This window comes from Colias philodice, chromosome 2 (assembly GCF_061535455.1).
Source record: "Colias philodice isolate Cphi_HAF_F1 chromosome 2, ilColPhil1 Martin Lab GWU primary, whole genome shotgun sequence".
NCBI lineage: Eukaryota > Metazoa > Arthropoda > Insecta > Lepidoptera > Pieridae > Colias > Colias philodice.
The window spans coordinates 1,005,257-1,018,478 of NC_143087.1; the positions used below are offsets into that span (position 1 = coordinate 1,005,257).

General features: G+C 32.8%; 2 protein-coding genes and 1 long non-coding RNA gene across 4 annotated transcripts in view; 2 read left to right on the forward strand and 1 right to left on the reverse strand.

Moving 5' to 3' along the window:
• The window catches only part of LOC149490138 (uncharacterized), a 45,897-nt gene extending 35,379 nt beyond the window's left edge, over positions 1 to 10,518 (forward strand). The window contains exon 2 of the long non-coding RNA XR_016316424.1: positions 10,353 to 10,518. This is a non-coding gene — a long non-coding RNA (uncharacterized LOC149490138). The remainder of the gene's footprint in view (positions 1 to 10,352) is intronic.
• Positions 2,263 to 8,197, forward strand: LOC149490143 (metallophosphoesterase 1-like). Of its 2 annotated transcripts, XM_089701670.1 has the most exons (7): positions 2,709 to 2,788; positions 2,904 to 2,912; positions 5,497 to 5,700; positions 6,116 to 6,278; positions 6,609 to 6,848; positions 7,333 to 7,561; positions 7,961 to 8,197. In XM_089701670.1, exons 1-7 carry the CDS (start codon positions 2,724 to 2,726, stop codon positions 8,152 to 8,154), a joined length of 1,104 nt encoding a protein of 367 aa, XP_089557796.1. In that variant the 5' UTR covers positions 2,709 to 2,723; the 3' UTR covers positions 8,155 to 8,197. The 2 variants fall into 2 exon arrangements, with proteins under 2 accessions (XP_089557806.1, XP_089557796.1); XM_089701680.1 differs by lacking the exon at positions 7,333 to 7,561 and having other exon boundaries at positions 2,263 to 2,788; positions 7,961 to 8,107.
• LOC149490144 (glucosaminyl-phosphatidylinositol-acyltransferase PIGW-like) lies at positions 8,351 to 9,784 on the reverse strand. Its single transcript, XM_089701639.1, has one exon. The coding sequence runs from the start codon at positions 9,671 to 9,673 to the stop codon at positions 8,366 to 8,368; it is 1,308 nt and encodes a 435-aa protein (XP_089557765.1). The 5' UTR covers positions 9,674 to 9,784; the 3' UTR covers positions 8,351 to 8,365.
• Positions 10,519 to 13,222: the final 2,704 nt, after the last annotated feature.

Genomic DNA, 13,222 nt, shown 5'->3' on the forward strand with positions numbered 1-13,222 from the left:
GCTCAATGCAAGTGCGACATCACCTTAAAAAGTTGTCTTTTAAACGTCTGAATGCCCTTTTATCATTTTTAATGGTTTCTTCTGCTACTATGAATTTCGGGGTTATTTCGTCCAAATTGTGGCCTTCTTTCAAGTAGCCGAGGTCTTTTTAGTATCCCCATTGAAACAATTCAATGGGGTTTAGGTCGAGGGACCGTGGAGGCAAGGATTTAAGGCAGGCGTCACCGGTGCATGCGCAGGCTGCAACGACCAATCCATCTTTCAGGGTATCTTTGCCCTTTAGCCTAGCCTCCATGGTCCCCGGACATAAACCCTATTAATTTTTTTCCGTGGGGATACTACATAGACGAGAGACTGCCACAATTTGGACGAAATAACCCCGAAATTCATAGTAGCAGAAGAAACCATTAAAAATGATAAAAGGGCATTCAGACATTTAAAAGACAACTTTTTACGGTGATGTCGCACTTGCACTGAGCAACAGCGGGGTTATTTTAAAAATTTCTGGTAATTAAACACCTTGTTATTGGTTTTAATTTGTTTTTATTAATCATCATGTTAATTCAATTTTTTCACTTACCTCATTTAGATTTCAATTTTTCGATTGAAGCCTTCTGAATAATAAAATGAAATTTTCAGGGTAGCTACCTGATAGATAGAGCAAGTTTTTAAAAGCCAAACGGAAAACTTTTTTTATGTGATTTTATTTTTTTACGGGCCCTTGAAGTGGTGAACATACTGGGTAATTTTATCTTTCTTGGCATTTAATTATTTTTTTATTCCATTCAAAGATCTAACGATAGTAAATGTTACCATACTGAACTGGCCTATCTTTCAGCTTAGCACAAAAAAAAAATCAAGCATATTCCGCAATAATTGACGTCACCATGAGTGAAAATATCATCGTACTTGGCGATAGCAGAAAAATTGAAAAAAACGTCATAACTCCGAAAATACGAAAAATCGCATAACATACATGGGGGTGATTCGGATAGCCCTCTAGGTCCTCTACCTCCCAACTTCCGTTCATCACTACTTTTTGGGACACCCTGTATATTTTGTTAAACTAATATTTCTGCAAATTGTGCAATATATATTTCTCTAGTCTTTTCCAAGTAATCTCACTAGCCTTCTCATTTATTAAATTATTTTATTCGTAACGAACGGAATCAAAATAAGCTTTAAAAATGTTATATTTATTTAAAGACCCGTCAAGGATGAATGTATTGGAATCTGAATATGTAGAGTAGGTAGTTATTAGGAACTAGCAAAATTTACACAATCTTAAGGTCCAAGTTCTTGTTATTTATATTTATTTCGAAATTATTTTGATTGAAGTGATAAACTAAAGAGGCTAATCGGCACCATTTTTATTATTAGAATACTGAAATGATAATTTAATATTTTGTAAACTACTATTAAGTTGAATTGCCTACGTGGGTAACAAATGTTTTGATAATATAAAATATTTTTGGTAAGAAATCAGCGCCGGTTAAATGTTATAGTTAAATAAAAAAATATTATTGATATTATAATCATGGACGTATAAAAAAAGACGGACGGTATAATTATATCGCCTAAACATTGAGTGAAGCCTAGTAATGGCGGCGAAACATCCATGTGTGTGTGCCATGTTGCCATGGCAACAGCTGTCCTGATGACAATGGCGGCTGTATTTTTTTCTATAAATTTTGCCGTAATAATTTTGTCATTAAAACATAAAAGAAATAACTTGCTTCCCTGTGGAATGTAATCCCTTTTGTTTTGTTATGTAAAATTGTAAAGACGGCATTTTAAATATTTTTGTGAAAATGGCACTTGATTGATTAGCTGCATTATCAAGATAATATATTTTATGTATTTGGTAAGCAATCTTTATTTTTAGATAATCTTTATTTTTTTATCAATTTAGATTACAATAGTACTCGGTTAATCACTTTGAGTTATTGATATTATTTCTCAATACCTGCTAGTGCAATATGTCAAAAGGTTTTTTATCTGTATTTTATATGTTGTGTAATATTTATTATTAAAATAAATCATAAATTAAATTTATATTTCTATTATTGATGTTATTAATTTCATATACATGTATTGTATATGTTACCGTTTTACCTATTTTTGTTACAACTGCAACGCGTTTTCCTTAGCTACTGCTTGTAATTTCATGACTTTATTACAACTATTCCATAACTAGGCAAAACGCGATAAGTCTACTTTCACGAAACAGTTGAAATTTTTTCGTAAGCTCTTAAGGTAAGCTCTATAACTTTGAAAAAGTGGTCGGGTTGTAAATATCATAATCAAAATAGGTGTAGTATTCACAAGTTACGGACAAAACCATATTTGCTAACCACACTCGCCCGGAAGGTACTGATAAGATGTATAAGCAACCAGGGGCGTAGTTACCCTATGGAGCTAAGTGAGGCAATACCCTAGGGCCCTCGAGCCTCGAGTCTTTACAGAAATTCTTGATCAAACTGAACTTTCCCAAATTTCCCCCATTTTCAAATCAAATATGACAGACTTAACTAGTCATGGAATTTCTTTCGTAATTCGTTGAGAGGCCCTATTTTATTATTTTCCTCAGGGGCCGGGGCCCTCAGTTACCTACCTACGCCACTGTCAGCGACTAGGTATGTGAATGTGATAAGCTTTTTTTATATATTTATCGTCAGTATACAGTCAGTGAAGTGTCAGTATGCACCATAAAATGATTATACATGTATATTGACAAATATAATAAAATTGTACGTAATAACGTTTTACAAATGTTTTTACGCAGAAGGTATATTCTTAAGACAATTTTATTCAAAGATTTGACCTCATTAACTTGAGCAATTAGCCAATTAGCCTGGTTAGTCTAATTTTGGCGAAGACAATGATATTCGAAAATATTTTAGTGTTGCATGGAAATATCGGCTAAACTGTACATTATAGGGCGTGGAGTTGAGAGTCGTAATTTTTTTTGTGGTTAGCTATTGTCCTATGGAACCTAAATCTGAAATTTCACAGCGCGAAAACTTTTTGTTTTTGAGTCACGAATTTTTGAAAATCGGAAAATTTTACTCCATTTTATCTTTGAAACGCGAACTTACTGTTATGACAGTGTCAAATTGACCTACAGCGATTGTCAAACGCGTTTCATTTCAGGTAAAACATTTCTATCTAACAAAAAAAATATTATAATTTAAATTTTATTTATGAAATTTGTATATTTTTTAACAACAACATTAAAAATAATTATTATTAAGTATAGTTTTTGTAAAATAGATTAAATAAAATAAAATTATTAATATTCGCAATTTATAATTTAACAAAAATATTAATCGAAGTGTCTAGTCGTCCGCTAAACGGATGAATAAAATAAATTAGTCGTCCGATTACCGGATGAATAAAATAATTTAATCGTCCGATTATTCGGATTACTAGATAACCTTTTAACACTAAAGCTAGTTGGGTTGGACTAAAGCAAAGGGGGCGCAGGACTTTTGATGGAGTTGGTGTCATTTTAACACCTATTTATTATTGTTTTATCGTAAAGATAACGCTAATATAAGCATGTTTTATAGGAACAACTTTTCTCTAAAATCAAAAATGGCGGAGATATTCACCCTCAATTCGTTAGGTTAGGTTTAGGTTAGGTTAGCCTTTAGGTTAGGTTAGGTTAGGTTAGGTTTCTTAAAAAAAAACTACACAGAAATAGGAGCCCCGCGAAGCGGGGCTCCGTCGACGCGCAAAAAAAAATCAAGTTAGGTTAGGTTAGCCGTTAGGTTAGGTTAGGTTAGGTTTCTTAAAAAAAAAAAAACTACACAGAAATAGGAGCCCCGCGAAGCGGGGCTCCGTCGACGCGCAAAAAAAAATCTAGTTTAGGTTAGGTTAGCCGTTAGGTTAGGTTAGGTTAGGTTTCTTTAAAAAAAAAACTACACAGAAATAGGAGCCCCGCGAAGCGGGGCTCCGTCGACGCGCAAAAAAAAATCAAATACCTACGTGTGCCCTCCTCCCCCCACAAAAAACCTATAATACGTGCGGCAGTTCTCTAAAGAAACCCCGATAACCTAACTATATAGATAAATAGATGTTATCGGACGATTAAATTATTTTATTCATCCGGTAATCGGACGACTAATTTATTTTATTCATCCGTTTAGCGGACGACTAGCGCTGTCCAATATTAATTGTACGCTTTGTACCGTGGAACAAAACAATAACGACGTCATTTTCAGTTACCGTTCGTTTGCTGCCTTTCAGTCGAGATCGTTTCGTGCGTACTCCTGTTAAGCCCTAAAACTGTACAAAACTATTAAACTTTTACTTTTAGCATACAAATAGGTAGCGAGGAGCGAAGCGAAGGTGCCGCGGCAGCGGCCGGCGAGTGCCAGAAGCGACTTTAGGGCGATTCCCACTCAAACAAAAAAAAACTACAGGTCATACTAATGTCTATTACATTAAATCTGTCATATTTCAAATCAAAGAGCTAATGCAATATTACTAGTATTGAAAACTATTATTGTAAAGTAATAATTAATATTAATTGCTTCAGATCAATGTGGAACTGGAAAAAAATACCTAAAGCAAAGGGGGCGCAGGACTTAGAAAATTTTTGATGGAGTTGGTATCATTATAACACCTATTTATTATTGTTTTATCGTAAAGATTACGCTAATAAAAGCATGTTTTGTTGGGGCAACTTTTCTCTAAACTTGATAATTACCAAGATACATGACGGATTGTAAAATGTAAATTTTTTCAATGATGGAATATTATGTATTCAATATTAAGCTGCGAAAGTCCGAATCTAGCTAAAAAACGTTACGCTAAAATAAGCATTGCATTATCAAGACTTGCCACAGAACCGAAGCTGTCAACCCCGAATTCCACGTGGTCTTGTCTGCCCTACCCCTAGAGTGTATGTAAAAAGCCGGAGGCGCGGAGGGAGAGCAGCCCTCGCCCGCCGTGACAAAGCTCGGGAGCCGTGCGGAGCGGAGCGGCTGAGGCTGGTCGCCGAAGGCGACCAATAAGCTGAAGCTGCGAAGTGGAGTACGGGCGACCGTGCTTTGTCACGCAAGGGCGGAAGGGCTGCACTTCCCGTAGCGCCGGAGCTAAGGCAGTGTCTGAGACAATATAAAAAAAGACATGAGGAGATAGGGAAAGGGTTAGGTTAGGTTTTATCATCAATCTTTGAGGGCGAATATCTCGGCCATTTTTTATTTTAGAGAAAAAGTTTTTTTTATAAAACATGCTTATTTTAGCGTTTTGAATAAAAATTATGTATTTTATGATTCCTATACAATTTTCACTTTAGATCAAAAATTTTCTAAGTCCTTACTTTGCGCCCCCTTTGCTTTAGGCGGACCAAAACTTAATTTGTAAATATCTCGAAAACTATTAATTTTCGCGCCCCCCCCTTTACAGGGGAAGTTCCTAGTACCCACCCCCCCTCTCTCCACCCCCCACTACCCCCAAATTCCACGCCCTATAATGTACAGTTTTACCGAAATATCTCATCGCGGTGTTTCTCGGAGTTGTTATTTACAGTGAATGGTTCGTTTATGTTGTTCAACCACTTTTCTGGAACACGATAGAATGTGAAGTGAAGCAGAATTGCATTAAAATACTATTTGTTGCGGACCCGCAAATACAGGGTGATGAGGCGGTAGCTCCTCCGTTTAGCCATCTGTTCAATTGGGACAGTGACAGGTAATAAATAATAATAATTATTATACATATATGGCTTGAAGACATTGTGTAAACACGGTCCTGCTGGAGGAACGCATAATATGTTTAGTATTTACACATACCTGCAAAGCCTGCAATCTACATAATATTAGTTATTATTGCCATTGTGTTGGATAAAATTAGTCTTTTAATTCTTCGAGATGTCGGTTTCCTTACGACGTTTTCCTTCGCCGTCTGATTGGAAAGGTAATGAGGATAAGGAGCCGATAAATTGAAAAATAAATTTAATTCTTGCATGGTCGCCTGATGTTGAACACCTGACTTTTTTATTGAAGTAGGTCCTACCTTTTAAGCCTCACTTTTATGCAGTACGTAAAGTCATTTTTTTTTAGTAAATTGATTATATTCATAACTTGCATCTTCACATTCGTTTCAGATATTTGAGATCTACCTATTCAGTAGTTGAGAAGCACTTCAAACCGGATGTAGTGGTGTTTCTAGGAGACCTTATGGATGAAGGCAGTATATCTACCACGACTCAGTTTAATAGTTACGTTAAAAGATTAGCAAATATATTTGACCCATATTATCCTGTCGTTGTGAGTATATGAATTATTATAATTATTGATTTTTTGAAGTGAAACTACTTGAGAGTAAAATTTCAAGATCGCGTCATGGCAATACTGTCACGTCATAACGTCATGCCACAGAAGTTTCACTTCTGACATGTGTGCTCGGCATAAACCACGGACACAAACGCTCTTTTTTTATGTCCTTTGTAGTAAAATTTTATTTTTGGACATTCCAAATTGATTTTATGTTTATTTTTTTATACAGAGCGGAAAAAATCCGTCCGTCCCTGTTTTTCTCTCTCTATATTAGCGCTAAGAAATTTCAAATACAACAAACAAAAAATTATTATTTTTCAGCACATCTGGATACCAGGTGACAACGATATAGGTGGTGAAAACGAGCCCATCAAACATGACAAGATGGCGGAATTCAACAGGGTATACTCGCAGCCCTCTGTCATAGCGTACCACAATGTCTCGTTCTACAAAGTCAGCTCCATTACAAACGCTGTCCCAGAACCTGTAAATGAAGATCTGAACTACAAGATCGCAATATCACATTACCCTGTGCTAAAGAACTCGTTTTATGCGAAACAGGTATATTATTCTATAGGTTTAAATAATACGAATAGAATTTATTTTATTGGTGAAAATTATTTTTTGGGAACCGCTGACCTACTTAATCAATTTTAAAAATTCGTTACTATTTGAAAGTGGAGGCCAATTTGCCTCCAGTTTAAGTTTCCTCATGTTAAAAAACCGTTATAATTTGAAATGACGGGAATTTAGATGGAATGGTCATTTTCGTTAAACCTGTTAAAAAACATAATGCATCTACCTACTTATATAAATAACTTAGCTAACTTTAATCAAGTAAAGGAGGTGTCTTTAAGTTTTTTTCGAAGTGTTTTATCTCGTATCGAGATAAAGACTTGCAGTCGGACTTAGATCATTACTTAATGATCTAAGAGTCAGACGAGTGGACATGACGAATCTATGGGTTCCTAATTTTACTACGGAACCATAAAAATTAAGTTCCCATTCAGTTAAAAATTCATGATTTTAATTATTATGGTTTCAGGTGATAAACTCAATACATCCAGACGTATTCTTCTGTGCTCATGAACACAAATCAAAATATGTGAAACAAGGACGTGACTTTCGAAATATGCAGACACATCTACTGCAATACTATGATGCTGTTCTAACCATCCCACTAAAAGATAGTGAAGAAATGTACGAGATTTATGTACCAACATGTTCATACAGAATGGGCACCAATCAGATTGGTTTTGGAGCAGCTATCGTAGGTATGAAGTACCTTAATGCATAGATAGATATTTAGTTGTAGATTTGGTATAAATATAAAAAATACACGACTCAGGATTAAATTAAACAGGACATAATTATAATCGACTGGGCAGTCATCGCGTCTTTTTTTTTTTTCAAAAAATCATCACAAAGTGTCTAAAATTCGTTAGTCTTTAATTTCCAAATTTCTGCCATTTTAATAATGCAATTAAACAGCCCCTGCCAGGAGCTTGCAAAATCAGAATTGGATTGCCAGTGTCTGAAAGTGTTTTGGCAAAGCTACAAAGTTTCGTTGTAGTCTCCAGTTTTGATGCTCAAAATAAAAATGGTCATATCATTCGCGACTCATGACTATCAGAATTTATTAAGTTTATAACTAAAAATACGTATTTTTTCAGATAAAAGTCAGCAGCATCTGAAGTACACAGTGTTTTGGTCCCCGGGGAGATTTCCGTATTTAAAGATTTATTTATTTTTTCTTATCATCATACTCATTTATACATTGTTGAGTTGTTCTTTGAGGGTATTAGCGAAATTCTCTCGTGTTGTTGTTAAGACGGAAGATATGAAACACTTACTAGAAAGGGCTTAGATTATTCTGTTTCATATATATGTACAAAGTCAATAAAAAATACAGAAAATACATGCAGTGTTTTTTTTACTACCTCTAAAAAGAATACAATGTCTATCACTATTCAACTGAAATCAGTAGATCTTTATTATTGGACTTTTATAGTTAGAGTGATGTGATATGACCAAATAATAATACTATTATACAAATAAAATATTTAATTCTCAAGTCTTCATATTTTTATCCCTCTCCTTGTCAAATAAAATATTACGATCAGTGTTACAATCATATAAATATTAAGAATAACAAAAGTAATACTGGACTGTAGAAGCATTGTTTGAAAAAATATATTTACAAAACCGGTTGATAAATTGCATATTAAAAAATATAATAAACCGTTTTCATTTATTGCTGATAATGTGAGAGGTGTTTGAAATATCATTTTATTATCTTTGCACAAAGAGAATTCTATAACAAACATAATTGTTAATATTACTAATAAAATTGATATTAAAAAGGCACAATAACCAGTATTTGCTAAAGTTCTTGAAGTCGGTCTAAATGAATTAACTACAAAAGACAATGTAACAAATATTATACTGAAACTAATTAACTTTAGTAACACTTGTTTCTTATTTCTATCTGCTAACATTGCTTTTAAATGCACAGCAAATAAATAAAGGGAAACATAGCCTAGGTTAGATGAAATCCCTTCTCTGTTAGCATCTATTAGAGTTAAACGAGGTGCACTGCTGAACACCCATGCTTCTAAGCCACTATAAAGTAAAAACTCATGAAATATCATTACACAGACACTTAGTGTCAATGTTTTATCAGAAATGAATAGAAAAATAGTAGATAACAATTTGCACACAGCCAAAGTGATGAAGAAATTCCAATGAACTCCATATTCAGTTACATGCTCATGATAATCAAGCTGTTTAATAGATACATATCTACTTACTCCAAGTACTACAAGGATTGATACAAATTTGAAGTTACTCTTTACTACTTTTGAAAAATTACTATTCATGTCTTTATGTACAAGACCACTTATTAAAACAAATAAACCAACACCAGTGTCCATCAGACTGTATCCATATCGCTCTGTTTTTGCTAAAGAACGTGGAAAATCTTTAAAATCTACAGCTAATATACATAAGCTCGTAATTAAATACGTAAGGCCTCTGATACATGATATTGAATGGAGTCTTTTACGACTAGTATGTTCTAAATTGTAAAATTTAACAAAATTTATCTGTTTTCTTTTATTTATAATAGTACAAAGTAATAGAACTCCTACAAGAGCGTTTAACAAGTAAATATACTCGGGCAAAACAGTGTGTGCTAGTATTAAAGGAAGCACTATTATTATGTATTCACACATAAGTTTTACGTCTTTTCTTTCGTTTTCTTGAATAGCACATATTAAAGTACACTGCACTGTGAAGAAAATACACAAAAACGTATGCACTGCGTTAGAACCATGATTGTTTCTCATAAAAGATTCGTGATACGCTTTGTAGTCTGAATTGTTCATTTTAATATCTTTTCACATACAAACACAATCCAATTATACTTTCATTATTTTTTTTAATAAATAGGTAAACATAATAATAATATGTTATCATTTTTAAAGTACTGATAAAAACGACTGTCAATTCTGTCATAGCTTCGTATGACAATTTGTTATTGATAGCTGTCAGATGTCAGAGGACTGTCAGTCACAACGAGAAACTCTATAAAGATAGAGAGCTCAGATAGAGAGCGTATGCGTATAGAGCACAGAACCACAATATACAGATACATACAGTAAGGAAACTTCATACAAAATGTTCGAAATGGCTCCCCCCCCATCAAGCGTGTTTACAAGGGTATTGAGGGGGATCGATAGTAGCGGGTGACACATCCACAGATTTTGAATATAGTATGGAAAAAAGTTTAAAGTGATGTCAATTCACATTAAATAAATATCGATTGTTTCAGATTGTAGCCCTTTCATTTTTCAATAAATATATTTGTAAATAGCATATCTGACTACAAGTTAAAAAGAGACTATTTTTTAATTTCTATAGATATGGCAGTATGAGTTTTATATTATGTTGACATATTTTCTATCAAAATGATAGCTACAAATAGTACCTATTAGGAGTCCAGTCTGTTTAAAGATCGCATCTATTTTTTACGCAATCTAGAAGAGCACGAAAATATAAAAAAAGGAAACCTTAAAAAAATCTTGTTTAAATTTATGTGCATAATTACGTAAATATTAGGGAAGAAAAAGATAGATATTATAATTATTGTATTTTTATCGATACGTGGCGTCTCCACTTTGTCAAGCACTAAGCCTGTCAAACTATTTTCTTTTTCTTCCTAAAACAAAAAGGTAGAGGTTCTATGCTCGTATAATAATAATTTTAATTTATTTTTGCTAAGATTTTTGCATATTTTGTGTTTTTTAATTTAATTTAATTTATCGTTTTAAAAATAATTTAGTAGGTATACCTACATACAAGTATTGTAAATTCTGGTTTAAAATAATTATTGAATATATGTATAACCTCCTAAGGACCAATGGCCTCATATAAGTACATAAACACCATCACCATTACAACCCAAAGCACCAAAAAGTTTTAACTAAATTACCAACCACCGTCCTCATCCGATGACAAAATCGAAAATTCGAAATAACTTAAAAAATACCGCGCTTTTCTGCCTATGATCACTGTGTAACGCGATTGGCTGAATTGAACTATTATGTTTGGTAGGTAAATGGGTTATCCAATCACAGAATTTTAAAATACTTTAGTTAAAGTTTTTAAAATGGCTGGTCAACGTAACAGAGGTAAGTTAAATCGTTAATTATCATATTAATCTCTTACTTGATTTTCATTTGGTATTGAAAAATGAATAGTAAAAACAGTACAGGAACGTATTTTAATTAAATTTAACGAAACAATTCATATTGTATTTTTTAAATTCACGGATAATATTTATGTGATCATGTGAGAACATTGGTCGTTACTTACAACATTATTTTCATTTTTTTTGTACTCAGTTGAAGACATTGGTAGTCAATGACTATAAAACATTTAATTAGTTAATAATTTATTTTGTTGTTTTACAGTAATTTTCAGTATAATTGTCCTGTTTTATGATTATAATTTATTTAAACTGTCAACAAGAATTACTATTGCAATCAAAATATATAGTTATCTTCCTTATTTTTTCAGTTATTCGTGACGATAATATCATCGATTTCCTAGCCGACTGACGGAGATTTTATTCCTAGTGATGAAGACTTAGGAGACCCACCATTTGTTTCCGAATCGATTTTTAGTTAGCTCATTGATATTTCAAGTTCCTAATATTGTACTTCCAATGTTTTATTTCTTTTTTTAACATAATATGTTCAGATAGTTTAGATATTTTATTACCTAATATGTTAACTTACACATTTAGAATTTAAGAAAAACTGTTTTTAATTATTTTGTATACTTTGTAGAGGTTATTGTATGATCTCATATGTTATAACATAAGTAAATAAAAAAATCTACAAGTAAAACCTTATTTTAATAAAAAAATTTTTGGATTCACTTAGGTCTGATGTGATCACATGGGAACAAAATAAATCGAGTTTTTTTTTTCAGAAATGTATTCTATAAGCTATATTTTACACAGATAAAAAATCCCACAAGTAAATTTTAACTCTAACAATAAAAAAAACAAAAAAATACCATTGGGTGGCAGGGCTGTTGTATTTTTATGTACTCAGGTGAGAACAATGGGTGGTAATGCAGATTAGGATTTTTTTAGCTTGGTCCTTAGGAGGTTAATACAAATATCAAGCATTATAAATAATTTAGGTACATTAACCCTTAGCTGGTATCGGGGGTCAAAAATCACCCCAGTGCAACGAAATTTTGGTCATAACTTTTTAGTGTTATAACTTATACTCTTGTTCATCTAGCTAATCTCATAACATCTCGGGCGTGAGACGGACAACATACAAGTGTTATTTTTCTGTTACAAGGAGCCGAGGTACGTACACTGCTGGGGTCAAAAATCACCCCCGATACCACTTGTGTAAGTTTGTCTGAATTTATTCTAAAATTATTTTCTTTATTTTTTGAGTTATTAACGATCATTATGGAGAGTTTTTTGACTGACGATCAAATAGCTGAATTATTAGATGATGAAAAAGAAGAAAATGAACCGTAAGCCTTCAACAGACCAGCTGCTTCTGTAAGTGATGATGAACAAATAAGTGATTGTGAGGAAGCAGAGATAGCTACTTGTTCTGAAGAGAGTGTATTAGAATCTGACTCCTCAACTTCAAGTTCTGATAGTAGCAGCGAAGGAGATGATGATGAAGAAGAAGCAGCTAGTCATACCTCTGGCGAACAGCGATCATATGTTCTAAATGTTAGAAATTTTACTAAGAATTTTTTACTGGTACATATAAGTTGTCATTTTTTTTGTTTTCTATGTTTTTTGATAAAAGTTTATTTTTTTATTATTTAGACTATATAAGAAAACTAAAGTTAGAATATTTTTTATGTTAATTTTTAGTTTTTGTTGAATTTATGGATCTCAAAGCGAACATCACTAAAATTAAACCAAAAACAAGATATAATTTGATTTGAAAAAATAGTATGGTTAATTACTTTATAGAGCACTATATTGTCGTTAAATGCTTACTTTTAGAGTTACTTAATTAATAAAAGAGTATTAAAAAGTAAAAAAACTTGTTTTTATAACAATTTTTTTTAATTTTCTTATGGGGTCTTTTTTTACCCCCGATACCAGTTAAGTTGGCCAAGTTTAGCGATACCAGCTAAGGGTTAAATAGCCTTCGGCGTCCATAACAAAACTAGATTTCGAAATATAGCACTGATAAAAACGTATTTACTTTTACAAGCTGTATTAATTCGGATTGTTTCTTCTTGTAAATTCATATTTAGGCTACACCATTTTTGTATTTTAACGGGTTTTAATCTCCAAATTACCACAAAATCAACTGTGAAAAAAAGCAAACAGAAATATACAGGCCGAATTGATAACCTTCTCCTTTATTTTTCAAGTCGGT

Coding starts and splice junctions, on each gene's coding strand:
- LOC149490143 (XM_089701670.1), top strand. CDS start 2,724: ATGTATATTGACAAATATAATAAAATTGTACGTAATAACGTTTTACAA. Junction 5,701..6,115: donor TTCAATTGGGACAGTGACAG/GTAATAAATAAT, acceptor CATTCGTTTCAG/ATATTTGAGATCTACCTATT. Junction 6,279..6,608: donor ACCCATATTATCCTGTCGTT/GTGAGTATATGA, acceptor ATTATTTTTCAG/CACATCTGGATACCAGGTGA.
- LOC149490144 (XM_089701639.1), bottom strand. CDS start 9,673: ATGAACAATTCAGACTACAAAGCGTATCACGAATCTTTTATGAGAAAC.